The 16,535-nt window shown below is 48.6% G+C and overlaps 1 protein-coding gene across 2 annotated transcripts in view; it reads right to left on the minus strand.

The window, feature by feature from the left end:
* The window catches only part of LOC117403008 (echinoderm microtubule-associated protein-like 4), a 110,131-nt gene that overhangs the window by 10,648 nt on the left and 82,948 nt on the right, over positions 1 to 16,535 (minus strand). For both annotated transcript variants that reach the window (XM_059024736.1, XM_059024735.1), the window contains exons 8-20: positions 14,144 to 14,267; positions 13,424 to 13,573; positions 12,251 to 12,320; positions 11,671 to 11,781; positions 10,439 to 10,534; positions 10,183 to 10,317; positions 9,687 to 9,822; positions 8,182 to 8,333; positions 7,777 to 7,902; positions 7,268 to 7,399; positions 5,351 to 5,418; positions 3,910 to 3,998; positions 983 to 1,080 (exon numbers count right to left, since the gene is read on the minus strand). In XM_059024736.1, the coding sequence (XP_058880719.1) occupies positions 983 to 1,080; positions 3,910 to 3,998; positions 5,351 to 5,418; positions 7,268 to 7,399; positions 7,777 to 7,902; positions 8,182 to 8,333; positions 9,687 to 9,822; positions 10,183 to 10,317; positions 10,439 to 10,534; positions 11,671 to 11,781; positions 12,251 to 12,320; positions 13,424 to 13,573; positions 14,144 to 14,267 (1,487 nt within the window). The remainder of the gene's footprint in view (positions 1 to 982; positions 1,081 to 3,909; positions 3,999 to 5,350; positions 5,419 to 7,267; positions 7,400 to 7,776; positions 7,903 to 8,181; positions 8,334 to 9,686; positions 9,823 to 10,182; positions 10,318 to 10,438; positions 10,535 to 11,670; positions 11,782 to 12,250; positions 12,321 to 13,423; positions 13,574 to 14,143; positions 14,268 to 16,535) is intronic.

Raw genomic sequence — 16,535 nt, forward strand, 5'->3', positions numbered from 1 at the left:
CTAGTTCATAAATAGAATTAGCAGCCCAACTGTTTTTTCAATAAAACACAGACATAAACACTGTAGCTCAACAGAGCCTGCAATACCCTCTGGACCTCCTGCTGCAATGCACACTGTAGCTCAACAGAGATTGCAATACCCTCTGGACCTCCTGCTGCAATGCACATTGTAGCTCACAGACTGCAATACCCCCTGGACCTCCTGCTGCAATGCACACTGTAGCTCACAGACTGCAATACCCCCTGGACCTCCTGCTGCAATGCACACTGTAGCTCACAGACTGCAATACCCCCTGGACCTCCTGCTGCAATGCACACTGTAGCTCAACAGAGACTGCAATAACCCCTGGACCTCCTGCTGCAATGCACACTGTAGCTCACAGACTGCAATACCCCCTGGACCTCCTGCTGCAATGCACACTGTAGCTCAACAGAGACTGCAATACCCCCTGGACCTCCTGCTGCAATGCACACTGTAGCTCAGAGCCTGCAATACCCTCTGGACCTCCTGCTGCAATGCACACTGTAGCTCAACAGAGACTGCAATACCCCCTGGACCTCCTGCTGCAATGCACACTGTAGCTCAACAGAGACTGCAATAACCCCTGGACCTCCTGCTGCAATGCACACTGTAGCTCACAGACTGCAAAACCCCCTGGACCTCCTGCTGCAATGCACACTGTAGCTCAGAGCCTGCAATACCCCCTGGACCTCCTGCTGCAATGCACACTGTAGCTCAGAGCCTGCAATACCCCCTGGACCTCCGGCTGCAATGCACACTGTAGCTCAACAGAGCCTGCAATACCCCCTGGACCTCCTGCTGCAATGCACACTGTAGCTCACAGACTGCAATACCCCCTGGACCTCCTGCTGCAATGCACACTGTAGCTCAGCAGAGACTGTAATACCCTCTGGACCTCCTGCTGCATCTCTACTCTGTTATAATCAGCACTGCTGCTCTGGGGCGCATCGTCTTCACTTACAGTGCACTTTCCCGATCTGCTGTACTTCCTGCCGTTGTCGGACACAGTGTAGAGGTAAATGAAGCTGTCATGGGAACCCACTGCCAGGAGGGAGCCATCTGCAAGAGGAACAGACAGAAAGAGGAAGGGGGTCAAACCCAGGCTGGATTTTACTGAAGTTTATTTCATTATGAATACACTGTTGATGATCATATACAGTAATAACCCTTTGGTCCAACTGTCTGAGGCCTTTCGATTTCTATCACCTCTCCCTCCACTAGTTTCTATCACAGGGATGGAAAGAAGACCCCCACTGCATAGTGGTTTGATACAAGTTTAATAAAACACACCTGAACTTGTTACCTACAACACACACTGTGGCTAATCAAGCTCGTATTGAAACCTGGAATGGATGACATCTCCCACCTAATCTCCACCTCCCACCTAATCTCCACCTCCCTCCTAATCTCCATCTCCCACCTAATCTCCACCTCCCACCTAATCTCCACCTCCCATCTAATCTCCACCTCCCACCTAATCTCCACCTCCCTCCTAATCTCCATCTCCCATCTAATCTCCACCTCCCACCTAATCTCCATCTCCCACCTAATCTCCACCTCCCACCTAATCTCCACCTCCCATCTAATCTCCACCTCCCACCTAATCTCCACCTCCCACCTAATCTCCACCTCCCACCTAATCTCCACCTCCCACCTAATCTCCACCTCCCACCTAATCTCCATCTCCCACCTAATCTCCACCTCCCACCTAATCTCCACCTCCCATCTAATCTCCATCTCCCATCTAATCTCCACCTCCCACCTAATCTCCATCTCCCACCTAATCTCCACCTCCCACCTAATCTCCATCTCCCACCTAATCTCCACCTCCCACCTAATCTCCACCTCCCATCTAATCTCCATCTCCCATCTAATCTCCACCTCCCACCTAATCTCCATCTCCCACCTAATCTCCACCTCCCACCTAATCTCCACCTCCCACCTAATCTCCACCTCCCACCTAATCTCCACCTCCCACCTAATCTCCATCTCAGTATTATTATTATTATTATTATTATTATTATTATTATTTATTTCTTAGCAGACGCCCTTATCCAGGGCGACTTACAATTGTTACAAGATATCACATTATACATTATTTCACATTATACAGATATCACATTATTTTTACATACAATTACCCATTTATACAGTTGGGTTTTTACTGGAGCAATCTAGGTAAAGTACCTTGCTCAAGGGTACAACAGCAGTGTCCCCCACTGGGGATTGAACCCACAACCCTCCGGTCAAGAGTCCAGAGCCCTAACCACTACTCCACACTGCTGCCATCTTCAGTACCTCTAATCTCTCAGCTCATGATGTACTGTTCTGTCTACACAGCGCCAGAAAAGGGTGTTCATGGAGCCTCACCCTTACCTTGGAGAGAACCCTTAAATCTGTGGAGTCAAGATGTAATCCACAGGAAATTAACAGCTGCATCACAGACTTAAACAGGCACATATAATATTCAATTACCTACCGATAACTGACAGCGACTATTATAATATTGTAGATAACTTCCTCAGAAACATCTAATTGAAGCTAATCATATAATTTAGCAGCTAGACACAGTGTTGCTGGTTTACAGTACAGTAGCTCTATACTGAGCAGCTAGACACAGCGTTGCTGGTTTACAGTACAGTAGCTCTATACTGAGCAGCTAGACACAGCGTTGCTGGTTTACAGTACAGTAGCTCTATACTGAGCAGCTAGACACAGCGTTGCTGGTTTACAGTACAGTAGCTCTATACTGAGCAGCTAGACACAGCGTTGCTGGTTTACAGTACAGTAGCTCTATACTGAGCAGCTAGACACAGCGTTGCTGGTTTACAGTACAGTAGCTGTATCATCCATCTAACTAGTCGCAGACATGCGTTATGTATGTGGGCGGAGCTATCACTATAGTAATTAAAGTAACAGTATACCCCATGCCAGTCCTTCACTCTTAAAACCACACACATTTTTACAGATTTGCAGTACGCTTTAATGTCACGAATGTGGAACAATGCCCTGAGATTGTAAAAGCTTTGCTGCCTGCCAACAGCATATGCTCCAAATTAATTAAGCTGGCAATTACATGTAGAACTTTTTTTGCCAAGTTTCTGTTTGTTTTCAAGCAGCGGATTAAGAGACGAATCCTATTTACTGGGGGGCTTTCTTTTAAAAGGAGTGAAATCAACACTAGCTCCTGGGTATGAGGTCAGCCCCAGAGAGCCACACGCTCCAGCCTGGGTATGAGCTCCTGGATATGAGCTCCTGGGTATAACAAGCACCGCTGAATCTGAAACAACATGCCACTCTGACACAAGGCGTCGCTCACTAACAAGCACCGCTGAATCTGAAACAACATGCCACTCTGACACAAGGCATCATCGCTCACTAACAAGCACCGCTGAATATGAAAAGACATGCCACTCTGTCACACGGTGGACCTTGCATTCAAAAATTAACACATCCACAACTTCAAAACACTCACTCAGAACTAAAAACTGATGAGGCAAGCAAACAAAGGGTTTGCAGTCCCGTCTTTGCTGTGCTGTGGAGTGCACCAGGGGTCATAAATGGAGATTTCAGGGGTCATAAATGGAGATTAGATAAAGGGGCATTCAGAACAGAAAATAGGAGGCACTTTTTTACACAGAGAATTGTGAGGGTCTGGAACCAACTCCCCAGTAATGTTGTTGAAGCTGACACCCTGGGATCCTTCAAGAAGCTGCTTGATGAGATTCTGGGATCAATAAGCTACTAACAACCAAACGAGCAAGATGGGCTGAATGGCCTCCTCTCGTTTGTAAACTTTCTTATGTTCTTATGTTCTTACAGAATGCTCCAGCCGGAACATCTGTCTTCCTGACTGAGTTTTATCATGAAAACAAATAAAAGGCCTACCTATGGAGTAGCGCATCACTGAGAGCTGCTCGTTCCCATCTGTGTGAATCCCCACCAGATCTCTGCTCTCCGCGTCCAGAACGTACCACCTGGACAACAAAATAGGGGTGTTAGTTCTGAGGGCAGAGAGGCTGCTGGGTGCTCACTGCTATCGACAACAGAGCTGCTGGTCACCTGATTAATTGCTGGGAAGCAGTCATTGTCTGTCCAGGTGTCTCTTTAAAACGTTCTGATAGGACACTGACCCAATTCACAGCGGATAACGACCTATTTCAAATGTATTAACCCTTTGCGGTCCATTGTCGGACTGGGTCCGACATTGCAATTATTCCTCTCAGGTCCTTTGTCGGCGTATCTCATGAATAGTCATACATATGGCCCTGGTATCAGATAACGGGGCGGCATAGTAAACAAGCTGACTGAGTGCGTCAGCGCACAGAGACTATCACAGACATTTGCAGAGCTTTTTTCAAATGTTATAGTAATAAAATAATGACTTGGATCGCATTATTGAGGAGTTTGGTGATAAAACGAGTGATCCGGAGATGATTGATCGGTATGTACGACTATTATTATTATTATTATTTATTTCTTACATAGGTGAAAGCGATAGCGAACGAAAGGGTGGAGCGGGGCTGGAGATGCCTAGTGAGTGCTTTGTTGATATGCAGGGCCATTTAAACCCGTTTGACTGTGGAAAAAAATACTTTTAAACAGCGCGTCTAAAATTAACTGCGCGTGTGAAAATTAATTAGACCTGACGTGCCTGACGTGCACTTAATAAATGGACTGCAAAGGGTTAAAAGGTACTACTGTTGCCTTTGCCTTGATCTGGGCTGTACTGTCAGCTGCTGAGTCAGGGTGGTGTGTGTGTGTGTGTGTGTGTAAGCTCAGTGTGTGTGATCTGCTCCATCTCAGAGAGAGAGAGAGTGACTATTCTGCCAGTGGAATTCCTGCCCTCACCCAGCCCCTTTCACCAGCACTAAGTAAACAGGCCTCTTGCTTGGTAGTGCCAGTGTTACCCCGGTTTGAAGCATGTTTGCTGTGGCTGGAACGTGTAAGGGCTTGTCCCAGCAGCAAGTCACTGCCAGAGAGCAGGGAGTCACTGCCTAATGCTTCCAGCTGTGTTGCAACAGCTGTGCTAGTTTCACTCAGGGGGATCTGCCTGCCTCCAGTGCCCAGCATGTGCGCTGTCATTATCATTTAATAACCAGCTCAAGAATAAGGCCCCTCTCTGTTCAGTCTCCCTCTGTGACTGTGCCAGTGGTCACTAGAAATACTCACTGTTTTGTTTGATCAAACACAGTGTTGAGACGAGTAGCACACTGCTAGTAGATCCCTCACAATAACCCATCTGACAGCGTCCTTGTAATATTGCTGCCCTTGAAATATTGTTTTACAGAACATAGCGGAGATGGGAACAGCACAGCTCTGAACGTACTTTCCTGAGTGTGTCCCGATCGCCACCACCACACCACTGGGATGGAATTCAGCACAGTGTCCAGGTTCCTGGAGACAGAGGGAGAGATGCGAGGTCAGAGCAGAGGAGAGGAGAGTGGAGAGGTCAGAGCAGAGCAGAGGAGACAGGAGAGGTCAGAGCAGAGGAGAGAAGAGTGGAGAGAGGAGAGGAGAGTGGAGAGGTCAGAGCAGAGGAGAGGAGAGTGGAGAGGTCAGAGCAGAGGAGACAGGAGAGGTCAGAGCAGAGGAGAGAAGAGTGGAGAGGTCAGAGCAGAGGAGACAGGAGAGGTCAGAGCAGAGGAGAGAAGAGTGGAGAGTTCAGAGCAGAGGAGACAGGAGAGGTCAGAGCAGAGGAGAGAAGAGTGGAGAGTTCAGAGCAGAGGAGACAGGAGAGGTCAGAGCAGAGGAGAGAAGAGTGGAGAGGTCAAAGCAGAGGAGAGAAGAGTGGAGAGGTCAGAGCAGAGGAGAGGAGAGTGGAGAGGTCAAAGCAGAGGAGAGAAGAGTGGAGAGGTCAGAGCAGAGGAGACAGGAGAGGTCAGAGCAGAGGAGAGGAGAGTGGAGAGGTCAGAGCAGAGGAGAGGACAGGTCAGAGCAGAGGAGAGGAGGGGGAGAGAGGAGAGGTCAGAGCAGAGGAGATGAGAGGTCAGAGCAGAGGAGGGAGGAGAGGAGAGGAGGGGGAGTGAGGAGAGGAGAGGAGAGGTCAGAGCAGAGGAGAGGTCAGAGTAGAGGAGAGAGGAGAGGAGAGGTCAGAGCAGAGGAGAGAAGAGGTCAGAGCAGAGGAGAGAGGAGAGGACAGGAGAGAGGAGAGGTCAGAGCAGAGGAGAGAGGAGAGATCAGAGCAGAGGAGAGGACAGGTCAGAGCAGAGGAGAGAGGAGAGAGGAGAGGAGGGGGAGAGAGGAGAGGTCAGAGCAGAGGAGAGGAGAGTGGAGAGGTCAAAGCAGAGGAGAGGAGAGTGTAGAGGTCAGAGCAGAGGAGACAGGAGAGGTCAGAGCAGAGGAGAGGAGAGTGGAGAGGTCAGAGCAGAGGAGACAGGAGAGTGGAGAGGTCAGAGCAGAGGAGACAGGAGAGGTCAGAGCAGAGGAGAGGAGAGTGGAGAGGTCAGAGCAGAGGAGAGTGGAAAGGAGAGAGGAGAGGTCAGAGCACAGGAGAGAGGAGAGGAGAGGAGGGGGAGAGAGGAGAGAGGAGAGGAGAGAGGAGAGGAGAGGTCAGAGCAGAGGAGAGGTCAGAGTAGAGGAGAGAGGAGAGGAGAGGTCAGAGCAGAGGAGAGAAGAGGTCAGAGCAGAGGAGAGAGGAGAGGACAGGAGAGAGGAGAGGTCAGAGCAGAGGAGAGGAGAGGTCAGAGCAGAGGAGAGAGGAGAGGTCAGAGCAGAGGAGAGAGGAGAGGTCAGAGCAGAGGAGAGGACAGGTCAGAGCAGAGGAGAGAGGAGAGAGGAGAGGAGGGGGAGAGAGGAGAGGTCAGAGCAGAGGAGATGAGAGGTCAGAGCAGAGGAGGGAGGAGAGGAGAGGAGAGGAGGGGGAGAGAGGAGAGGAGAGGAGAGGTCAGAGCAGAGGAGAGGAGAGGTCAGAGCAGAGGAGAGGAGAGGTCAGAGCAGAGGAGAGAGGTCAGAGCAGAGGAGAGGAGAGAGCAGAGTAGAGGAGAGAGGAGAGGAGGAGAGGAGAGGAGAGGAGATGAGGGGGAGAGAGGAGAGGTCAGAGCAGAGGGAGAGAGGAGAGGCCAGAGCAGGTAAGAGAGAACCGGAGACAGGGACGGAAAAACAAGTTTAAGGAGAACATGCAGAACATTGGAGCAATCGCTTGGTAAGGCACAGCCTATGAGTTCTATTGAGATAAGCGATCCAACTGGGGCTTGGCAGAGCCGGGAGATCTCTCTTGGGTGGGGTCATCATAATAAAGTCTTACATCTAAAAGCCTAGACCACTGGAGCGTGTGGTCCCTGGAGCTCCACAAACAGACTTGTCTGTCCTGGGCACAGGTCAGGAACAAATCTCTGAAGGGGTGGGACGCCAGGCCCCAGAGCTCATCCGTGTGACCCTGTGAGGGAGAAACGCGAGACAGGGGCTGCCATTAACAACCAGCGCATACAGTACTGAAATCCCATCGAGGAGCACCCATCCCAGGATAAAATGGATCAATGAGATCACAGCCAGTCACAAAAACACGGGTTCTCTTTGCTCATCCCTCATGAAATTTCTCAACAGAATAACCAATTGAAATAAATATTGTATATAATTGAAACCGTTTGAAACAATTCGATTTGAACGGGATTTGGACAGTTGAAGATAAAAACCTTTTTTAAAAAAAAATAAATAAATAAATAAATAAATACATAATAATAATAATAATAATAATAATAATAATAATAATAATAATAATAATAATAATAATAATATATGTATTAATTTACTCACCTGCACTTCTACCTGGAAGCCATCATTAAACGTTCCCCTTAGAATAAAGTTGCGGGACGTGCCCACCAAAACCTCTTCCCCCTTTCCTTCTGCCACAGCTCGGATGGTTCCATATTGGTCGGGAACCTGCAATTTGAACACAGCTCAAGAGAACACAGCTTGCAAGGTGTGTAGGACGACGTTTGACAGTAACGTCACGTTTAGGCAACATGAGTGCACGACAAAATGTCAAGCACGACTGAGGCAAATTCATGAGAAAAGACGTTTCAATCTTCAGGCTTTCCATAGCTGAGATACCCACAAGAAAACACAAATATCACATTAGCAAAACAAGTGAGAATCATGCAAAACCCAAACAGGGACAAACACTTTCAATAGCCAGAAAACAAACAAAAAAATCCCTACCTCAATATCCCGTTCAGGATGCAGGTCGTGATCCCAGAGAATGATTTTGCGGTCCTTGCCTCCTCCCGTGAGCAGCGTTCCATTCCTCATGTGACACAGAGTGAAGAGGCTGCCGTCATGCGCTTTAATCTGCCGGCTGATCTGATAGACACCTTCGAGAGAGCAGGGGAGGCAAGCCAAGGAAACCAGCGGCATTATTATTCTTACTTAACTTTGCAGTATCCTAAAGGGGGAACGCAGAATACACACTAACCCGACACCAAGCACGGGCACGCAGAATAAACACTAACCAAGCACGGGAACGCAGAATAAACACTAACCCGATACCAAGCACGGGCACGCAGAATAAACACTAACCCGATACCAAGCACGGGCACGCAGAATAAACACTAACCAAGCACGGGCACGCAGAATAAACACTAACCAAGCACGGGAACGCAGAATAAACACTAACCAAGCAAGGGAACGCAGAATAAACACTAACCAAGCACGGGAACGCAGAATAAACACTAACCCAACACCAAGCACGGGCACGCAGAATAAACACTAACCCGATACCAAGCACGGGCACGCAGAATAAACACTAACCAAGCACGGGCACGCAGAATAAACACTAACCAAGCACGGGAACGCAGAATAAACACTAACCAAGCACGGGAACGCAGAATAAACACTAACCCGATACCAAGCACGGGCACGCAGAATAAACACTAACCAAGCACGGGAACGCAGAATAAACACTAAACAAGCACGGGCACGCAGAATAAACACTAACCAAGCACGGGCACGCAGAATAAACACTAACCAAGCACGGGAACGCAGAATAAACACTAACCCGATACCAAGCACGGGCACGCAGAATAAACACTAACCAAGCACGGGCACGCAGAATAAACACTAACCAAGCACGGGAACGCAGAATAAACACTAACCAAGCACGGGAACGCAGAATAAACACTAACCCGATACCAAGCACGGGCACGCAGAATAAACACTAACCAAGCACGGGCACGCAGAATAAACACTAACCAAGCACGGGCACGCAGAATAAACACTAACCAAGCACGGGCACGCAGAATAAACACTAACCAAGCAAGGGAACGCAGAATAAACACTAACCCAACACCAAGCACCAAGTGCCCAGCCTTGCCCTGAAGCACACCTAACCTGATCCTGTTTATCCTGTGTAGTGCCCAGCCTTGCCCTGAAGCACACCTAACCTGATCCTGTTTATCCTGTGTAGTGCCCAGCCTTGCCCTGGAGCACACCTAACCTGATCCTGTTTATCCTGCGCAGTGTCCAGCCTTGCCCTGAAGCACACCTAACCTGATCCTGTTTATCCTGCGTAGTGTCCAGCCTTGCCCTGGAGCACACCTAACCTGATCCTGTTTATCCTGCGTAGTGTCCAGCCTTGCCCTGGAGCACACCTAACCTGATCGTGTTTATCCTGAGTAGTGTCCAGCCTTACGCTGGAGCGTCTCAGTTTGTTCCTTAGTGCTGATTACCTTTCGGTCCCTTGCCTGCCGTGGACTCCACTGTGCATTTGCTCCAGATCAGCATGATCCCCCCAGAATCACCAGTCAGGATGTCTCCGTTATTCAGGAAGGCCAAACACTGGATAAACTTGGGCTTCTCGTATTTCTGGTGTAATCCAAAAAAAAAAATACACATGCTTTTAAAGACCTGACCCACACATCGCCTGCAGCTGACCCCCAATTAGATAGACAGCCAGGAGTATTAGAAGATAAGGATATAAGAAAGTTTACGAACAAGCCATTTGTCCATCAGTGCTCGTCTGGTTTCTAGTGGAAGGTTAATCTGAAAAATATGTTGGCTCCTAAAGGATCCCAGTGATTCAGCATCAACAGCATTGCTAGGTAACCCAATCCATACCTTCACTACTCTCTGTGTAAAGAGGTTTCTCCTGCCCTCTGTCCCAAGTCTGTCTCGGGCTGTATCTAGTCTAGTTTGTCGAACACAAATAGTGCCCGCCTCACTTACCCCGAAGATGCCCTGCTTGCGTGCCAGGGAGGTGCCGCTCCACGTCCAGAAGAAGATGTGTGACTTTCCGCAGGTCACTATCGTGTTGGCATCTGTGGGGTGGAACTCCACCACCAGCACCACTTCATTGGTGGTCTGCGGATGAAACAGGACCAGGGAGTCAGTGCTGCTGCACAGAACACTGCAATCCCAGTGCAGTCCTGGCGCGTTGCGCTTGCACAACCTCCCCTGGTTTGAATTCCTCGGCTCCACTCACCTTGATCTCTGCGATCTTGGATTTCTTCTGCCAGTCCCACACCGTCATCATGTGCTCGTTGGAGTCATCGATCACACACAAGTGGATCCCTGAATCCTGTGGAGATCCAACATGAGCTCAGCCACCTTCACCCATCAGATAGGAGCCAGGCTGAGTGCCTGCCATCGTGCCACGACTGAACTGTGCAGAGCAGCCATCACTGCTGTAATTAGTGGCCGGTGAGTTTGTAATATACCTCACGTAGCATAACGCACATACTTACCTCCCTTGCCTTTTCATTCAATTCAATGGACATTCTTTCAGGTACATTGTTTTTTGCTAGCGTATGCATTTTGTTGTCTTGACAAAAAGATACTACTTCCCTTGGGGGAAAAAAGAAATATCTGCTGAGCAGCAGCTGTTTAAACTGCATCTAATTAGAGGGTTCATGAGGCATTTGGCAGCCGTGCAAAACACAGACCGGCACGCAAACGAGAACTGGGGGTAGGGTGTCTTTCTGTCCGTCTGTCTGTCTGTCTGTGTGGGTGGGTAAACACAGGTATTAGTCACTCAGGCACAATGCCCACTTGTGTTTAGAAGAAACAGACAGGACGCATCAAATTCAGGACCTATAGTACAAGGATACAGCTGGTATCAAACAGCATTTCAGCTTAAAGATTCATTAAATGTATACTTCATAAAGTCTTGAATGTGGTCTATGAGTCCTGAACTTTGTGTGCACACTACAGAGTAGAGCACCTGGATGTGAATATCAGTTCAGTAGTTCGGGACAAACACCAATCACAAAATGTTTTAGTACAAATATTTATTGTAGAGAATGCGGAGTATGCGATTTAACAGAAAAGTATGCTGTATATACACATTCATTTGGCATCAAACCTAACTTGGTTTGAGGGTTTGCTGCCTGGCCGACTGGACGAGGCTGAGACCCCCATTTGATAAAACATAAAAACTGTTATTAAGAAAGGTGGAGATGGGGAGGTGGTGGGTTACGATGAAATAAAAACGCAACTGAGAGATAAGTGAAGAGGGTATTTATAGTGCTAACAATTTAAATTAGCTAATATGTAAATTGAATGATTCAACTTGGTGATGCGGAGATTGGTGTCTGACCCTCCTCCTGAACTTTAATTATAAATTTCATTAAGTCTGCTGAACCAGGCCTGGCTACCCCGATTCTCTGAAACAAAACCATCAGTAAGAAAGCAGTGCAGCAAGAAGCAGGGACTCACAGCTTTGGAGAAGGCCAGCGAGCCAACCCCTCTCTCGAAGGTGCCCATGCCAATGATCTGCAGGGTGGAGAGGCTGACTGAGTCCCAGACCCGCACGTGAGGCTGGAGGGGCTGCGAGGAAGAGAGAGAGAGAGACGTCAATAACAAAGCACCCAGAACCACACACTAGATCACTGTGGATTCACCACCTCATCTCTACCAGGAGCTCTGCTTCAGGGGGTGTTTTAAATCTGTGAAGACTTACTCTCTTTAAATCTGTGAAGACTTACTCTCTTTAAATCTGTGAAGACTTACTCTCTTTAAATCTGTGAAGACTTACTCTCTTTAAATCTGTGAAGACTTACTCTCTTTAAATCTGTGAAGACTTACTCTCTTTAAATCTGTGAAGACTTACTCTCTTTAAATCTGTGAAGACTTACTCTCTTTAAATCTGTATCTGTGAAGACTTACTCTCTTTAAATCTGTTAAGTTGTTTTATCTGTATCTTGTTTAAGGTGGTATTTTGTAAAGCCCTAAGTGGTGGCCCTGGTTGTGAAAAGTGCTATATATACAGCCCAAGATGGTGTTATTTTTGACTTACCCTTCCATCCTTATCTACCCCGGCGATCTGCCCCGTTGCGATTCGGATTTTATCTGGGTGAATGGCAAGGCTGTGATAAAACAAAGCAAGACAACAAGAACAAGCTTACTGAACTGGATCAATAGTGTCTGAACCCTTCCAATGAAACACATGGCTGTTCTGTGTCTCAGTGCAGCCGCTGTTCCTTCAATGAAACACATGGCTGTTCTGTGTCTCAGTGCAGCCGCTGTTCCTTCAATGAAACACATGGCTGTTCTGTGTCTCAGTACAGCTGCTGTTCCTTCAATGAAACACACGGCTGTTCTGTGTCTCAGTGCAGCTGTTGTTCCTTCAATGAAACACATGGCTGTTCTGTGTCTCAGTGCAGCTGCTGTTCCTTCAATGAAACACATGGCTGTTCTGTGTCACAGTGCAGCAGCTGTTCCTTCAATGAAACACACGGCTGTTCTGTGTCTCAGTGCAGCTGCTGTTCCTTCAATGAAACACATGGCTGTTCTGTGTCTCAGTGCAGCTGCTGTTCCTTCAATGAAACACACGGCTGTTCTGTGTCTCAGTGCAGCTGCTGTTCCTTCAATGAAACACATGCCTGTTCTGTGTCTCAGTGCAGCTGCTGTTCCTTCAATGAAACACACGGCTGTTCCTGTGTCACAGTGCAGCTGCTGTTCCTTCAATGAAACACACGGCTGTTCTGTGTCTCAGTGCAGCTGCTGTTCCTTCAATGAAACACACGGCTGTTCTGTGTCTCAGTGCAGCTGCTGTTCCTTCAATGAAACACACGGCTGTTCCTGTGTCTCAGTGCAGCTGCTGTTCCTTCAGGATTACTCTGCAGTAGGCTGTGCATCGGCTTCATTGTGGAAAGCAATTAGAGTGCGGGCATTTCTGCTTATTGTAATTTCAAGTGGTTTCTAAGTGGATGTCAAAATACATTCCAGGGACGTGAATATGGCAATATGCTTGAATGAACATTTAAGGGCTGTGTTTCACTGCTACAGTAGCATTCTTAAAACAAAACAAAGAATCACATTCCATTTTAATTAAAACATTTTAATATATGCTGAATGAATATTTTTTGCACACATATTTTAATATGAAACCAGAAATGGACAAAGAACCCACAAAGGCTTCAGCAGCCTGATGTGTGTCCCCTGTTCAATGGGAGTTTGGGAGACGCACCATTTGACGCAGTCGGTGTGGCCGAGGTAGTGCCTCTGCGTCCTCTCCTCAGAGTTGAAAAGCACCACGACGGAGGCGATGAAGTACACAAGCTCACCCGTCGGCAGCAGGGACACGTTCGCTCGGCAGTCTCTCCCGCGGTACCCATAGCTGCACCGGGCCAGTCAAGGAACACAGCCACGAGCCACTGGGGAGAGGAGCCCACACACACAGGGAGAGGGAGACAGACAGAGGAACAGAGCCAGCGAGCCACTGGGAGAGGAGCTCACACACACAGGGACAGCCACCGAGCCACTGAGGAGAGGAGCCCACACACACAGGGATAGGGAGACAGACAGAGGGACAGAGCCACCGAGCCACTGGGGAGAGAAGCTCACACACACAGGGAGGGGGAGACAGACAGAGGGACAGAGCCACCGGGCCACTGGGGAGAGGAGCTCACACACACCCGGAGAGGGAGACAGACAGAGGGACAGAGCTACCGAGCCACTGGGGAGAGGAGCCCACACACACAGGGACAGAGTCACCGAGCCACTGGGGAGAGGAGCTCACACACACAGGGAGCGAGAGACAGACAGAGGGACAGAGCCACCGAGCCACTGGGGAGAGGAGCTCACACACACAGGGAGAGGGAGACAGACAGAGGGACAGAGCCACCGAGCCACTGGGGAGAAAGACAGACAGACAGGCAGACAGGCAGACAGTCATGTGGAAGGATACACCCACTCCAGTTTGAGTTTCTCGGAAGGCAGCTCTGTCCGGGTGTCCTCGTAGTTCTCCACGTCTGAAGGAATGAACATGGTGATGGGCCGGCCCCTCATGAACATCTTAATGTAGTCTCCCTCTGTCAGGACGAAGCGATAGCACAGCTTGAGAGAAAAACAAGGTCCCACTGCAGCGCTAGGGCACTGCCTTGGTGCCACTACTCAGGTCTAAGAGCATAATATTGATTAAAATCTTGTCGACTGAATTCTGAATTTTATAAGAAGTGATTAATGAATGAGGAGGAAGAAAAACAACATCATTATTGTTTCAAGATAGTTTTTACTTCCTCCTCATTCACCTCAGGTAAAGTGCATACAAGCTTCACTACGAGTGAGCAAACAGCAGGAATAAAGGATGGGTCACCAAAAGCAGCTCCAAGGAGTCCATCTCACTGTCACTGACCAGGAGTGATCAATGCAGGTGGATACAGTGTGGTTCTCTCTCTCTCTGTCACTGACCAGGAGTGATCAATGCAGGTGGATACAATGTGGTTCTCTCTCTCTCTGTCACTGACCAGGAGTGATCAATGCAGGTGGATACAGTGTGGTTCTCTCTCTCTCTGTCACTGACCAGGAGTGATCAATGCAGGTGGATACAGTGTGGTTCTCTCTCTCTCTGTCACTGACCAGGAGTGATCAATGCAGGTGGATACAATGTGGTTCTATCTCTCTCTCTCTCTCTGTCACTGACCAGGAGTGATCAATGCAGGTGGATACAGTGTGGTTCTATCTCTCTCTCTCTGTCACTGACCAGGAGTGATCAATGCAGGTGGATACAGTGTGGTTCTCTCTCTCTCTGTCACTGACCAGGAGTGATCAATGCAGGTGGATACAATGTGGTTCTATCTCTCTCTCTCTCTCTGTCACTGACCAGGAGTGATCAATGCAGGTGGATACAGTGTGGTTCTCTCTCTCTCTGTCACTGACCAGGAGTGATCAATGCAGGTGGATACAGTGTGGTTCTCTCTCTCTCTGTCACTGACCAGGAGTGATCAATGCTGGTGGATACAGTGTGGTTCTCTCTCTCTCTGTCACTGACCAGGAGTGATCAATGCAGGTGGATACAGTGTGGTTCTCTCTCTCTCTCTCTCTCTGTCACTGACCAGGAGTGATCAATGCAGGTGGATACAGTGTGGTTCTATCTCTCTCTCTCTCTCTGTCACTGACCAGGAGTGATCAATGCAGGTGGATACAGTGTGGTTCTCTCTCTCTCTGTCACTGACCAGGAGTGATCAATGCAGGTGGATACAATGTGGTTCTCTCTCTCTCTCTCTCTCTGTCACTGACCAGGAGTGATCAATGCAGGTGGATACAGTGTGGTTCTATCTCTCTCTCTCTCTCTGTCACTGACCAGGAGTGATCAATGCAGGTGGATACAGTGTGGTTCTCTCTCTCTCTGTCACTGACCAGGAGTGATCAATGCAGGTGGATACAGTGTGGTTCTCTCTCTCTCTCTCTCTCTGTCACTGACCAGGAGTGATCAATGCAGGTGGATACAGTGTGGTTCTATCTCTCTCTCTCTCTCTGTCACTGACCAGGAGTGATCAATGCAGGTGGATACAGTGTGGTTCTCTCTCTCTCTGTCACTGACCAGGAGTGATCAATGCCGGTGGATACAATGTGGTTCTATCTCTCTCTGTCACTGACCAGGAGTGATCAATGCAGGTGGATACAGTGTGGTTCTCTCTCTCTCTCTCTCTCTGTCACTGACCAGGAGTGATCAATGCAGGTGGATACAGTGTGGTTCTATCTCTCTCTCTCTCTGTCACTGACCAGGAGTGATCAATGCAGGTGGATACAGTGTGGTTCTCTCTCTCTCTGTCACTGACCAGGAGTGATCAATGCAGGTGGATACAATGTGGTTCTCTCTCTCTCTCTCTCTCTGTCACTGACCAGGAGTGATCAATGCAGGTGGATACAGTGTGGTTCTATCTCTCTCTCTCTCTCTGTCACTGACCAGGAGTGATCAATGCAGGTGGATACAGTGTGGTTCTCTCTCTCTCTGTCACTGACCAGGAGTGATCAATGCAGGTGGATACAGTGTGGTTCTCTCTCTCTCTGTCACTGACCAGGAGTGATCAATGCTGGTGGATACAGTGTGGTTCTCTCTCTCTCTGTCACTGACCAGGAGTGATCAATGCAGGTGGATACAGTGTGGTTCTCTCTCTCTCTCTCTCTCTGTCACTGACCAGGAGTGATCAATGCAGGTGGATACAGTGTGGTTCTCTCTCTCTCTCTCTCTCTGTCACTGACCAGGAGTGATCAATGCAGGTGGATACAGTGTGGTTCTCTCTCTCTCTGTCACTGACCAGGAGTGATCAATGCAGGTGGATACAATGTGGTTCTCT

This window comes from Acipenser ruthenus, chromosome 5 (genome assembly GCF_902713425.1).
Source record: "Acipenser ruthenus chromosome 5, fAciRut3.2 maternal haplotype, whole genome shotgun sequence".
Taxonomy (NCBI): domain Eukaryota; kingdom Metazoa; phylum Chordata; class Actinopteri; order Acipenseriformes; family Acipenseridae; genus Acipenser; species Acipenser ruthenus.